Source organism: Lynx rufus, unplaced genomic scaffold (genome assembly GCF_022079265.1).
Source record: "Lynx rufus isolate CCGP_SWC_20201006 ecotype Redwood Valley unplaced genomic scaffold, mLynRuf1.p SCAF_9, whole genome shotgun sequence".
NCBI classification, from domain to species: Eukaryota; Metazoa; Chordata; class Mammalia; order Carnivora; family Felidae; genus Lynx; species Lynx rufus.
Window position 1 is genome coordinate 96,119,661 of NW_025814897.1, and position 14,857 is coordinate 96,134,517.

Here is a 14,857-nt window from a genome sequence, read left to right on the forward strand (position 1 = left end):
CACTTCTGTACACATAGGTATGACTCTATTGCATCTGTTAGAGGCTGCTTGTGAACCACAGTCCTCACAAGTACATATACACAGTATCTGCTCAGAAAACATCTGTGCAGTTAAAGGGAGCCCTGGCATTTGCACAAGAGTTGTTCCAGGAAAGATTATATGCTTTTCTGAGGTATCCTCTTGAAATTCCTAGTTTTCTCTTGCTATACTGACCCCGCTCAAAGAAGGAAGAACATCATTGGTGCAAATCAAAACTGATGACTTGGTGTCGTCTTCTCAGAAGTGAATCATTTTCTTACCTACCGAGTCTGAGTGATTTCATTTAAACCTTTTGTGCTTTGTGATTACTGGCTTTAAGTATTACACCATTGTTTATGCATTAAATCTTAAGGTAGTCTGCAGCTTTACACTATGACTTCAGAAGCAAATCACTGCCTTTTTTTTTTTTAAGTTTATCCATTTATTTTGAGAGAGATTGAGAGAGAGAGAGTATGAGCAGGGGAGGGGCAGTGAGAGAGGGGGAGAGAGAATCCCAAGCCGGCTCTGTGCTGTCGGCGTAGAGCTGGACGCAGGGCTCAATCTCACGAACCCAGAGATCATGACCTGAGCCGAAATCAAGAGTCAGATGCTCAACCAGCTGAGCCACCCAGGCGCCCCCAGATCACTGCCTTTTAAAGAAAATTCTAGAACTCCAAGACAGAATTGCCCAAGGTCTTATGGTGGTGGAGTCCTTATTTAAAAACAAATGTGTCTAATTCCACAGTATACTCTTCTTATTTTGTGAAACAGAGGGATGTATTTCTCTCTGGTATCATTTTCAAAGGTAGAATGTGCCCTGGGTGGCTTCAGAAACCACAGTCTAGTACTCCAGCCTGTTGGTATTAATCATGCAAGATTTTCTAGAAGAGATGTTTTGAGTCAGATTTTGAAGGAGGGACTTTTTTGTTGCTGGTCATCTCTTTGAATGTGTGATCTTTACCTCTGTGTACTGTCAATCTGTTCTGTTTTGAATGTAGAACTCACCTTTTCATTCTCTGCTCCCTAAAACTTTTCTTGAAATGAATCTCCCTTCCAAGATTATTAATACTGTTTCTCACCCAATACAGTCACTTTCTTTTACTCCTCTTCTGATGTCCCACTCCCTCTCAATGATTCATTGTGGGGCTTCAGCTTCTGCTCCAGTCAAAGGGAGCTCAGTCTCCCCTTGGCAGCCCATTCCATTTTCTGGTTGTTCAAAAGTCTTTCCTAATATTGAGCTAAAATGTGGCTTCTCATTTCTGGTCCTGAAGCTCACAAAGTCAGTCTTGTGTCTCATCAATATCACATTTAAAGATGATTCTTTTCCTACCTACCCTGCCCCTCCATGTTTTTGTTTCCTTCAGCTAAATGTCCTCATTTCCTTGAACAGCTCCTGTTAGGGCTTTTAGTACCTTACCACTCTCAAAGTAATCTCTCCAAAATTTAAAAAAAAAAATCTTTCTAGCAAAATATTTTTCAAGCTTGATTTTTTTGTGTGCAGTATATCAGCTACTGTTCCTTTGATGGGATCACCTTTGGTTTCTTTAGTCTTTCATTTAATATGATTTTGGGTACTCTCACCAAGTCGCTTTTCTGTGAATGTGCTCTGCTTTGAAAATCTCTTAAACTGAGGCGCTCACACTTAACCCTGAATCTCCAGGTGTATCTGGAACATTGCAAGATTATGCTGGACTTCTTTTTCTTCTCCTTCCACCTCCTTTTCCTCTTTCTCCTCTTCCTCTTCTTCCTCCCCCTCCTCTTTCCCTCCCTCTCCCTTCCTCCCCCCCCCCCCCCACTTCTCGTTCTTTTTCTTTTTATCAGATTTTTTTTTCCTTTTAAATTCAGGACTACATATGCTTCTCTCCATCTCTCAACACTTCTGCTAGTCCCTGTGATTCTTAACAGATTACCTGACATGGCTCAAACTCAACTCTAAATTTTCCTAATATTCTGAGATAGGATTTCTCAAGTGAGAAAACATGAACTCATCTGAGCCTCACTGTGGGTGCTTGCAGTCTCTTCACTTCATAATATTTATTCTCCTTTTTCCAATATGAAAATGGTACATGTTAAAGAAAGTAAAGAAAATAATAGAGATATTGATCTCAGTTTCTCTGTTTTCAGTTTATAACATACAATCTGTCCCATAAGCAGAAATCCTAATATTTACTTTTTATTCTTACTTTCAAGTATAATTTAAAACGTTCTGAGATCCCACTATAGTCCAGACCTCTCTCCAGACCTTCATTCTGTATTTCCAGCTGCTTATTAGACAATGCCTGGAGCTATGCTCCTCCATCCATTCTAACCTAGACCATAAGCTACATGAGATGTTATATTCCGAGCTCTCAGCACATTTTTGGACACAAGCAACAAATGCTTAAATGAATTTATTAGTAAGTGTCTGAAATCCCAACATGTTGTATCCTGTTGCCCTTTCCTAATTCCATAGTCTTTGTAAACAGCATTGTTTACATTTTCACAGATTCTAAAACTTCATATAGTAGGAGTGCCTGAGTGGCTCAGTCAGTTGAGAGGCAGACTATTGGTTTTTGGCTCAGGTCATGATCTTGCAGATTCGTGAGATAGAGCCTTGTGTTGGGCTTTGCACCAACAACATGGAACCTGCTTGGGATTCTCTCTCTCTCTTTCTCTCGCACCGCCCCCCCCCACTTATGCTCTCTCTCTCTCAAAATAAATAAGTAATAATTTTTTTTAGAAACTTCACATAGTAAAAAAATATCATTATTTCACATCAGGCTTTGAAATCCTGAAATCATCTTTGAACTTATGCTATTCTTTGTTATGATATCCATTTAACCACCAAATTCCATTTTTCTCCACTGAAATATCAAGTACCTCTTTCCCCTCCCTTTTTAACTTTTTCCTTTTACAGGGGTACCTAGGTGGCTTAGTCTGTTAAGTGTCTGACTTAGGCTCAGGTTATGATCTCACGGTTTATGCGTTCAAGTCCTGAATCGGGCTCTGTGCTGACAGGTCAGAGCCTGGAGCCTGCTTCAGGTTCTGTCTGTCTGTCTGTCTCTCTCTCTTTCTCAAAAAATAAACATTGAAAAAAGTTGTTTTAATTCCCCTTTTACAAACCTCACCCTAAGCCAGTTTCCCTTTAAATAACTTTATATATAGATTGTTGAAATGCCTTTCTAATTGGTCTCTTTGTCCTCTGTCTTCCTTCTCCACCCCCAGTTATGCCAAGTGATTTACCACTCTAACCTTCACAAACACTATGGCTCTCGTCTTGTTATTCTTCTGCTAGACAAACAAGAGGCTCCCTTTATGCTTAGTCTTGCTCCCGACTTTCCCAGATATCCTCAGTATTCACCTACCTTCCCTAAGTATCTTGTTTGCTGAGATCATCTGTATACATTCTTTGTTCTAATTCTTGTGAAAGTAGTAATGCCTTCACATATGTTCTTCCTTACACCTGCAGTATTTGTACATATGGGTGTGAGAGTATATATATTCATATGCTCCTCCCTCTGGGGAGTGCCCTCCCCAGGCCTCTCTCTGTCTAAATCCCGCCTCACTAGCCTGCCTTCCTCTAAGAAGCATGTTGTGACCACATTCAATTATGCTTTTCCTCTGGAAAAAAAATATTTAAATGTAATTGCTCTCTGATTGTTTAATGTATGTAGTTTTGTGTCTCCAAATTGATTATACAGTTGATCCTTGAACAACACAGCTTTGAACTGCATACATCCACTTACACACAGATTTTCTTTTCAATAAATACAATATAGTACTGTAAATGTATTTTTTCCCTTATTATGTTCTTAATAACATTTTTAGCTTACTTTATTATAAGAATATAGTATATGACACCCATAACATACAAAATACATGTTAATCAACTGTTTATGTTATCAGTAAGGCTTCCTTCTGGTCAGCAGTAGACTATTTGTAGTTAAGTTTTTGGAGAGTCAAAAGTTATATGTGGATTTTCGACTGTGCAGGGGTCAGCACTCCTAATCCCCATGTTGTTCAACTGTATTTAATACCTCAGAGTCAGATTCTCTATCTCATAGCATGGAAATAGGCACATAGTAGGCTCTAAATAAATAAAGACTGATTTATTGTTTAAAACTCATAGCACATTTTGATCTCCCCATTCCTCACCTTTATTTAGCACTGTTCTTTAGGAATTGCTACTACCCCAACCCCTGCAGCCTTTGAAAAGGATTAATGGCTGCCAGCAGGGAAAGCCTGCAGCAAGTTCCATAGTCTCTCTTGACTGGAATACTGATCTCCATCAATGAAAGGCCCTTTCTCTAAGAACTTTTTAATAATGATAGATATTACCGTATGGTATGGGCGTAGGGGAGCATTAGCCTTTGGACCTGGGCTTGCAGAGCTCTTTGCAACTGAACAACTTCATTTATTTAGAATGCTTTCTAAATAGCAGTAGTGGAAATAATGGAAATGGAAATAAGGCTTCCAAACACAGCATCCCTATGCAGCTCTAACTATACACTGGGGAATTAGTTACCTGCAGTCTACCTTTGGCCAGAAGCCACTTTTCTTTAAGCCCATACTCTTGGCTGCAGCCAAATCTATCAAAAACCCTTTCCTGTCTCAGGACCAGGTACAAGGAATCCCATGATAGCCATAGGAGAAGGAAGGAGAGGAAGCTAAAATAACATGAGGAATACTTAGAATTCTGTTGCTACAAGTCAGACGGCAGGCCATTCTTCTAATTAAGTTGCTTTTTAGGGTCCCTACAATAACCCTGTCCAACTGCTTTTCTGAGTTAGCTACTGAGAAATTTGTAAATCATATAGTATGCCAGACTCTGTTAGAGACATGGCGCCTGCTTTTAACCCATGACAAGGTAAACCTTAGACTTTAAAAAGTCTTTAATTTCCAGCAGGACAAGACAAAAGTAGGAGCAGCAGATCCTCAAGAACCTCACAAACCAAATTATTCCTGAATTCCATTCGTTCATCCTACAACCGCACCTATTAAGTGTCAGGTACAATGTTGGACATTCAGGATATAGTAGCAAACAAGATAGAAACTGAAAAGTAGAACTCTTTGTCAACCCTACATTTATACTACTTGCTACATAATTTAGACAAGTTACCAACCATTTTTATCTGAATATCCCAAAGAAAATGCTTTTACAAACCCCTATTTTACTTCATGCTTTTTTCAGAACTTCATTAATAATAATGATAATAATAAGCAATAAAAACCAGCAGATTGGTTCAAAAAACCTAAAAGACACTTACCTGAAAGGAGAGCAGTATATTTCCAAGTCACTTGTTAAATGGAGAAGCGGTAAACTTTTTCAAGAAAGAATAACAGATTTCTAGTGGGATTCCCAGCCTGACAACAGACCTTCCTACTTTCCGGAATAGAAAGTGGGATGGAAGATAGAGATGCCACCAGAGTCAAGGTTGACACTGCAGACCTCATGTGAGTAGGGCTCAAAGCTTTACATTGCTTTTAGCCTTGTGGTCAGACATCTTTCTCACCCCACGCCTCCTCAGAGACTAATACTATACATTTCTCATGTGGGTTACTCACTATGGGTATAGGTCTGGTCAATATGGATATGAGATTCCTGACCTTGGCCTTATTAATACCATGTTCTAAATCACTGAACAAGCCAGAATTACCACCTAAGGTTATTGGGGTAACTTAACCAGAATAACATAGACTGGCATTTTGTAAGCAATCAACCCCAAGCTCTCAGGTCGTCCGGTGACCTTACAAAAGGAGGCATTCTGTTTTATTTGTTTTTGTACCCTATCTATTTCCAGAAAGGAATGGAAATGGCTTTCATGGAGCACACAATATAAGAGTCAGCCATTAATTCAAAATAACAAAAGTTAAATACTAAGGTTTACTTATTTTATTACAAAAGGAAAGCATTATGTTAAGAAACTCAGATGAATTTTTGCCCTGAGCTTTCTAGTTATCTAGGTACAGAGGGGAACCTATAGGGTTGTGTAACCTTTAATGTAGAACAGTGGACACACTGACTTCTCAGGAGAGAGAAGTTTTCTAGGCCATTGCACTGGGGAGCATCCATGGAAGTCTTTATGTAAGAAACTTGAGCAACATAACAAATAATGTCTTGATAACCATTTTACTACAAAAAAAAAAAATTACACTAGTTTATTATTATTTCTTATACATAGCCATTAGTGCAAATGGGACTCTGAAATGTGGAATTAGGATAATTTCCCATTAAATCATCATTCAGTTAAGGCAATTAGACTGTATGGCCTGGATATACATCTATGATATTTCATATGCTATTTGAATAAAGCTTCAATAATCCCACCTATTCAATAAATAACATCATAACAAACTTCATCTTTGCCATCTGTGTCTTATATCTAAAGCAAGTTGGTCTTTTTTGTTTTTAAATACGTATATAAAATAGCCATCCTCATGCTCACTAGTGACATATTCTATGCCTCTCTGCCATCTTGCTGCTGCTGTTGTTTTCATCCAGCCTTTTGACAAAGCTACACAACAAAGATGGTGTTTTATTATGAATTTTGAAGATGATGAATGGTATTTTTATTATGAGGGTGGGCTATAGGAGTTCCTCTAGGCAGGACCAAAACTTCTCAAAAAGCGAGGTTGGAGTCATTCAAGTACTTTAGTGAGTACTATCTAATTTTTAATAACATGTGGGCACTTGAATTTCAGGTACAGTGGTTGAGGAGAGCAATGGTTCTGATGAGATGGAGAATTCAGATGAAACAAAAATGTCTGAAGAGATACTGGCTCTGGTGGACGAATTTCAACAGGCATGGCCTCTGGAAGGCTTTGGGGGAGCACTGGAGATGAAAGGGCGGCGTCTAGACTTGCAGGGGATACGCGTACTGAAGAAGGGTCCCCAGGATGGAGTGGCCAGAAGCTCTTGCTATGGAGACTGTAGAAGTGAAGATGATGAAGCAACAGAATGGGTGAGGTTTGCCAACTCCAGTCAGACCAAACTGTACCCCAGGTCTTGGTAGGGGTTTGCAAAGTGTGATGAAGCTCTTGGGGTGTGGCACTGCTTTATTCCACTCTCCAGTCAGCCTTCACACTGGCATCATGCTGCAAGAAGCATTTCACAGTACTTCTGTATTGCCAACTCTTTCAGGAGGCAGAGGGAGTGCAAGGGCGTTGAGCTGCACTCAAAGCCTGCAGACTTGGAACTGCCCAGTTCAGGCATCTTAATTTTCAGTTTCCTTTATATGCCCTTCAGGGCTAAGTTATTTTGTTTATTTTACTAAACATTTTTCATTTATACCTTTAAGAATTAAACAGAAGGAGAGAATCCTCTCTAGCACAGGACTGGTTACTCTTAAAGCCACCAGTATTTGATAATTGGTCTAATGTGTCCCCAACATGTTTCCATTTTCCAGATCACATTCCAGGTCAAACGTGTAAAGAAACCCAAAGGAGAGCAGAAGAAAACCCCTGGCAAAAAGGTAGAACCAAATCAAGCAGAAAATGTGCATTGTTACCAATCAAACCTGGAGATCACTGGCCCAAAGGTAGCATCTCCTGGGCCACAAGGTAAATTTGAATGTACAGTATGCCAGTTTCTTTTTTCAGATTTCACTGTGTCAGTTCTCACTGAGAATGCGTTTGTGACTTGAAGGGGATCGGATGAGAAGGTAATGAGGCTAAATGAACAAGAAAACAGACGTTGGTATAAAAAGTTTGTTTTGACATTTACTTGATTTTTTTACCCATTGGCTATTGGGCTTATATTCTTTTTGTTTTTTATTTTTTTAATGTTTGTTTATTATTTTTAAGAGAGAGAGAGACAGAGACAGAGCATAAGTGGGGCAAGGGCAGAGAGAGAGGGAGATACAGAATCTGAAGCAGGCTCCAGGCTCTGAGCTGTCAGCACAGAGCCCCATGCAGGGCTTGAACTCACTGACTGCAAGATCATGACCTGACCCAAAGTCAGACGCTTAACTGAGCCACCCAGGCTCATATTGGGCTTATATTCTTATCATCTTGAGCTTAAGTATCCTATTGATTCTTGATAGTCTAGTTTAATATGGGGATAATGATCACATCTATCTTATAGGGTGGTTGTGAGGACTATAGGAGTTATATGTGTAAAGTGCTATAAATGAACTGGCCACATAAGACTCGATGAATATTTATTTAAACATTTAATCTTTTTGTGTGTCTGATATCTCTTTTAAGTATTGGATAAATGCTTTGGAGCCACTCCCAGGAAAAATGCATATACATCAAAATTTGTCATATACTTTTAGGGTTCATAATTGTCCTGAAGTGCATCTCTGAACCCCAGGTTCAGGCCCATTGCCATGGGTCCACTTGACTTTCTTTTCCAGCAATGAAATAGTGGTGATCAAATGTCCTTTTAAAAAAAAAATTTTTAAGGACATTGTCACTGTCTTAGACATCAAAATCCAAGGTAACTTCATGAAAACATGTCTTATTTAATTTGGTGTACTTACCAACTGAAAGCAGAGGGCACATAATAAAATATAAAGAATGAGATCATGTTGGCTATATTCCAGAGTGAACTGTTACTTGTGAAAAATACTAAGGGCCCAAAAAGGACATCTTGTCATGACTGGAGTTGAAAACATGCAGTAGCTTTACTGTTTAAGGATGACAGTATGTGTGAACAGGTTACAGAAAGAAAGCAACACTTCCTCTACTAGGTCTGTCTTCTGTAACAAGAAAAGGGTGTTCAAAATGTAAAACATCATTATGGAAGTGAAAATTCCAATCAGTTATATAGTAAATGTAATGAAATCATAAAAGTAGAAAATTTAGGGAATAAAAAAGGAGGGGACACCTGGGTGGCTCACTTGGTTAAGCATCCGACTTCAGCTCAGATCATGATCTCATAGTTTCATGAGTTCGAGTCCCACGTTGGACTCTGTGCTGACAGCTCAGAGCCTGGAGCCTGTGTCGGATTATGTGTCTAACTCTCTCCCTGTCCCTTCCTTGCTCGCTCGCTCTCTCTCTCTCACAAAAATACATTTAAAAAAATTTTTTACAAAAAATAGTAGAAAATTTAGGCAAATATATACTTTCAGGTGTAAAAGAACTTTCTAAGGCAGAGAGAAAAAGAAAAAATAATTCTGGCACCAGAAAACACCATAAAATATAAGGGCAAGGACTGAAACAAATTATTTTTGCAGAATATTTGTATATCTTTTACATAATATGTGATAAGCAAAGGATATCAATATCATTTAAAGGGCAATTACAAATCAGCATGAAAAATACAGCATTTTTATAAGATGTGCAAATATATAGATTGTTCACCAAATATACACACATAAGTTGGCGAGTGAACATGTTGGAAAATGTTCATCCTCACTAGCAATCAAAGATGTGCAAACAAACAGCAACATTCCATCTTTGTTTATCAAACTGTCTTTAAATGTGCAATACACAGACTTAATGAAATGAATTTGGGGATCATTTGACCATAGGTATCAGAAAAACCAACAATTTTACTTCCAGTAATGTATCCCAGGTAAATCATCCTACAGGTGTCAAAGACAGAAGTACAAAGATTGACCTGAGTTGCTTATCATAATAAAAAATTGTAAACAAGCTAAATGTTAATTGCCTAAATAAATTACAGCATGTCGATGCTATGTACTGTGCAGCCAGGATATTTGTAATTTAGTAAGTGAACAAAAGCAGTTTATTAAATAGCATAGAGAATACTTTAATTTTTGTAAAATAGTAAATATACTATACTTTGACTACACTTGTTCACATTCTGTATCTCTGCAATTGAGATGTATCTTACAATTGATATTTTAAATAATTGGCAGTGTTTCTCCCTTTTTTTTTTTAATGTTTATTTTTGAGAGAGAGAGAGAGAGACCTTGTGCGAGTGGGGGAGGAGCAGAGAGAGAGAGGGAGGCACAGAATCCAAAGCAGGCTCCAGGCTGCAAGCTGTCAGCACAGAACCCGCTGTGGGGCTTGGGCTCATGAACTGCGAGATCATGACCTGAGCCGACGTCGGACATTTAACTGACTGATCCACCCAGGCGCCCCATGTTTCTGTTTCTTAAACCATATAAAATAATGTACACATTACAGTTTATGACCTCATGGGTTTGATGAAAGAAGCTAAAATAAACAAGTACATAGAAATAAGTATAAGAGAATAAATACACCAAAATGTTGTGAGTGATCATCTCTGGGTGCTGATAGGGATATGGGTGATTTTTTATTTTCTTCTACATGCTTTTCCATTTTCTAAATATTTTATAATAAGCCTATGTTACTTGTACAAACAAAAAACTAAAAATTTCCTGTAAAAATGAAACTTTAAAGTTCAATATGGTTGAGATGCTGGGAAAACACTTAAGCAGTTTTAAATGGATTCAAGTGTGTAGGCCCAGGTAGTACATTGAAGGTACTTGCAAATGACATCATGGAACTACTTAGTGTCACTAACGTGAAAAGTTCTAAAGCTTGGCAGAGATGCCAGACATCTAGAGAGGTTCATTATCCCAGTTTCCAAATAAATACAGATTCTCCTCACTACCAAGAGATAAGCTTCACGATAAATCCTGACAGAGTTCTAAAGCAAATTATAAAACACTTTGTGAGCCCATGGGGAAAAGTGGAGATCAATAAGGACCACTGTAGATTTACTAAGAACTAGTAAAACTAATAATGCATAACTAATTTCATTCCTTTTTTTTGGCGAGGGTTACTAGACTGGAAGACCAGGGAGGTGCTATAAACACAGTGTAACTAGATTTCAGCAGCACATTTAACAGAGCCTCTTAGGATATTTCTGTGAACCAGATGGAGAGATGTGGGCTCAGAGGCTCCTCATTGCCTACAGAATAAAGTCCAAACTTCTTAGTGTGGTGTACAGGACCCTGTATAAGCCAGCCTCTCTCTACCCTTCATGCTGTTATTTTTCTAAACTAACCATGCTCTTATTTTACCACTTGCCTTTGCACGTGCTGTTCCCTCTGCCTGGAATGCCCTTCTGCCACCTCAGCAGTACTAAAATATCACTCATCCATAAACTTCAGACTCACATGCCATCCGTTCCTTGGTACTTGTGCACAATTAGTTGCTCTCACCTGTTGTACCCTAAGGATTTGTTTCTGTTTACCTTCCTTGCTAGCCTGTGAACTCAAGGACAGGCACCTTCTGTACTATTCCCCTCTGTACCCCTGGTGTCTCAACATGGTTCCCAGTCCCTTGTGATAGATGCTCAATAATATTTTTCAAGTGAATTTCTTAACCATAAAAGAAAAATAAGCTTTATTGTGAAATTTATGGTTTAATTATTTCAGTTATTCATTTAAACAGGGTTCATTGAAATTCTTTCAAACTATTCTTTTCTGTTTTATTTAAATCTAAAGCCCTGCCTACACCTCAAACAGTATTCCATTGTTGGTAAATTCCTACATTATAAAAAAAAGTTATATAGAACCAAAGTTCTCCTTCCTGTCCATTCATTCGATTGTAATTCCTCCAGAAGACCCCTTCCCCAACAAGACTTAGTTCTCTTCTTTTCTTGGCTGGTCAGTCTAAGTGCAGATTCTGCACACACAAAGTACCTGTGAAGGGTATCCATTAACAGAGAGCTTTGAAAGCTCAGTATAGGGGCGCCTGGGTGGCTCAGTCAGTTAAGCGTCCGACTTTAGCTCAGGTCTTGATTTCATGGTTTGTGGGTTCATGCCCCACATCAGGCTCTGTGCTCCAGCTCAGAGCCTGGAGCCTGCTTCAGATTCTGTGTCTCCCTCTCTCCTCCCCTGCTCGCAAGCTCCCTGTCTCTGTTTCTCTCTCTCTCAAAAATAAATAAACAAAAATAAAATCTTAAAAGCTCAGTATAGCTTTAAATGGCATGGTGATATCTCAGTGTGGTTTTGATTTGTATTTCCCTGATGAGGAGTGATGTTGAGCATCTTTTCATGTGTCTGTTGGCCATCTGGATGTCTTCTTTAGAAAAGTGTCTATTCATGTCTTCTGCCCATTTCTTTACTGGATTATTTGTTTTTTGGATGTGGAGTTTGGTGAGTTCTTTGTAGATTTTGGATACTAGCCCTTTGTCCGATATGTCATTTGCAAATATCTCTTCCCATTCCATTGGTTGCCTTTTAGTTTTGTTGATTGTTTCCTTTGTAGTGCAGAAGGTTTTTATCTTGATGAGGTCCCAATAGTTCATTTTGCTTTTAATTCCCTTGCCTTTAGAGATGTGTCAAGTAAGAAATTGCTGCGGCTGAGGTCAGAGTGGTTTTTTCCTGCTTTCTCCTCTAGGGTTTTGATCGTTTCCTGTCTCACATTCAGGCCCTTCATCCATCTTGAGTTTATTTTTGTGAATGGTGTAACAAAGTGGTCTAGTTTCATTCTTCTGCATGTTGCTGTCCAGTTCTCCTAGCACCATTTGTTAAAGAGACTGTCTTTTTTCCATTGGATACTGTTTCCTGCTTTGTCAAAGATTAGTTACCCATACATTTGTGGGTCCAGTTCTGGGGTCTCTATTCCATTCCATTGGTCTATGTGTCTGTTTTTGTGCCAAGACCATACTGTCTTGATGATTACAGCTTTGTAGTAGAGGCTAAAGTTTGGGATTGTGATGCCTCCCGCTTTGGTCTTCTTCTTCAATATTACTTTGGCTATTCAGGGTCTTTTTGGTTCCATACAAATTTTAGGATTGTTTGTTCTAGCTTTGAGAAGAATGCCGGTATCACACCGGTCAGAGTGGCTAAAACGAACAAATCAGGAAACTATAGATGCTGGTGAGGATGTGGAGAAACGGGAACTCTCTTGCACTGTTGGTGGAAATGCAAACTGGTGCAGCCGCTCTGGAAAACAGTGTGGAGGTTCCTCAAAAAATTAAAAATAGAACTACCCTATGACCCAGCAATAGCACTGCTAGGAATTTACCCAAGGGATACAGGAGTGCTGATGCATAGGGGCACGTGAACCCCAGTGTTTATAGGAGCACTTTCAACAATAGCCAAATTATGGAAAGAGCCTAAATGTCCATCATTTGATGAATGGATAAAGAAGATGTGGTTTATATATACAATGGAATACTACTTGGCAGTGAGAAAGAGTGAAATCATGCCATTTGCAGAAATGTGGATGGGACTGGGAGGGTATTATGCTAAGTGAAATAAGTCACTTTCTCACATCTGGAGAAAGTTAACAGAAGACCATGAGGAGAAAAAAAAATTATAGAGAGGGAGGGAGGCAAACCATAAGAGACTCTTAAATACTGAGAACAAACTGCGGGTTGATGGGGGGTGGGGGAGAGAGGAAAGTGGGTGATGGACATTGAGGAGGGCCCCTGTTGGGGTGAGCACTGGGTGTTGTATAGAAACCAATTTGACAATAAATTATATTTCATAAATAATATAAATAAATAAATAAATAAATAAATAAATAAATAGCATGGTGATTGGGAGCATACATGTTAGACTCAAGCAGACCTGGATCTGGATCCTAGCTCTGCCATCTACTAGCCTGGTCACCTTAGGCAAGTCACTTGATCTCTCTGTGCCTCCATTTTCTCATCTGAGAAATGAGGACTGAAACCTGCCTTAGCAGATTGTGGATGTAGAGCACTTAGCACAGGGCCTGAACACATAGTAAGTGCTCTGGAAATAAATGATAACTTCTCATCATCGCATTATTCTCCATCTGCTGCTGTTCTTTACAACTGTGGTTCTCTACCAAGAGTGATTTTGTCTTCCCAAGGGTCATTTGCCAGTCCCCGGAGACATTTTCATTGTCACATGTTGGGGAGGGTGCTACTGGGCTTTATAGAGTGGAAGCCAGGGGTGGTGCTAAACATCTCCAGTGCACAGGACAGCCCCCAGCAGAGCTCTGTCCAGCCTACAGTGTCAGTAGTGCCAGATGGAGAAACCCGGCTTTAGCGAGAAATACTTCTCCTAAGTTGTAGTTGTCTTTATAAAATAAAAATGTAGAGGAGTAAAACTGAAATTTGGTGAAATGTATTCTTAGCTCTTATCTCATGTTGATCAGTCTTAAATCCAGTGAAGGACTTGTTTATTTTTACTTTGTCACCTGTCTTTGAGAACAAGACTTAACTCACTTGATCTTTATAGTCCCTTTGCCGTGCGTGACAAGATTTTCATTCTCTAAAAGAATGACTGGCACCTCCAATGACACCAGCCGGGGTGAAGTAATCACCGGGCAGAAGACAGTGTGGGTTCTGTTTGGTTCTAGCTGTGTCAAGTGATGCCATGCTTTTCTTCTAGGGAAAAAGCGTGACTACCAGAGTCTGGGATGGCCCAGCCCGGATGAGTGCCTCAAACTCCGCTGGGTAGAGCTGACTGCCATCGTGAGCACCTGGCTCGCGGTTTCTTCAAAAAACATTGAGTGAGTATCTTAAACTGCTTCATCCTTCAAGGCGTTTGTGTACCAGTGAACCCACTGAGCCTCAGTTGACTACAGGGGTGCCCTTCTTTGTCAGCAACTACTTGAAGAGTAGTCCTTTTTAGGGTTGGTGGTTCTGAGGAGCACTGTTGCTGACCACAGGCCACAGATGGACTCAGCCCATTTTGCTGAGATCGTGAACATGCCCTCTCTTCTTAGTGCCTTCATCCGTACTTTGTAAGCCCCCCAGAAGTTTTTTTTTTTTTTTTTTAAATTTTTTTTTCAACGTTTTTATTTTTGGGACAGAGAGAGACAGAGCATGAACGGGGGAGGGGCAGAGAGAGAGGGAGACACAGAATCGGAAACAGGCTCCAGGCTCCGAGCCGTCAGCCCAGAGCCTGACGCGGGGCTCGAACTCACGGACCGCGAGATCGTGACCTGGCTGAAGTCGGACGCTTAACCGACTGCGCCACCCAGGCGCCCCCGC

At 39.7% G+C, this 14,857-nt stretch overlaps 1 protein-coding gene across 1 annotated transcript in view; it reads left to right on the plus strand.

The window, feature by feature from the left end:
* TTC17 (tetratricopeptide repeat domain 17) overlaps positions 1–14,857 on the plus strand; it is a 128,833-nt gene that overhangs the window by 79,659 nt on the left and 34,317 nt on the right. The window contains exons 18-20 of the mRNA XM_047070224.1: positions 6,700–6,959; positions 7,404–7,557; positions 14,253–14,373. Coding sequence (XP_046926180.1) covers positions 6,700–6,959; positions 7,404–7,557; positions 14,253–14,373 — 535 coding nt within the window. The remainder of the gene's footprint in view (positions 1–6,699; positions 6,960–7,403; positions 7,558–14,252; positions 14,374–14,857) is intronic.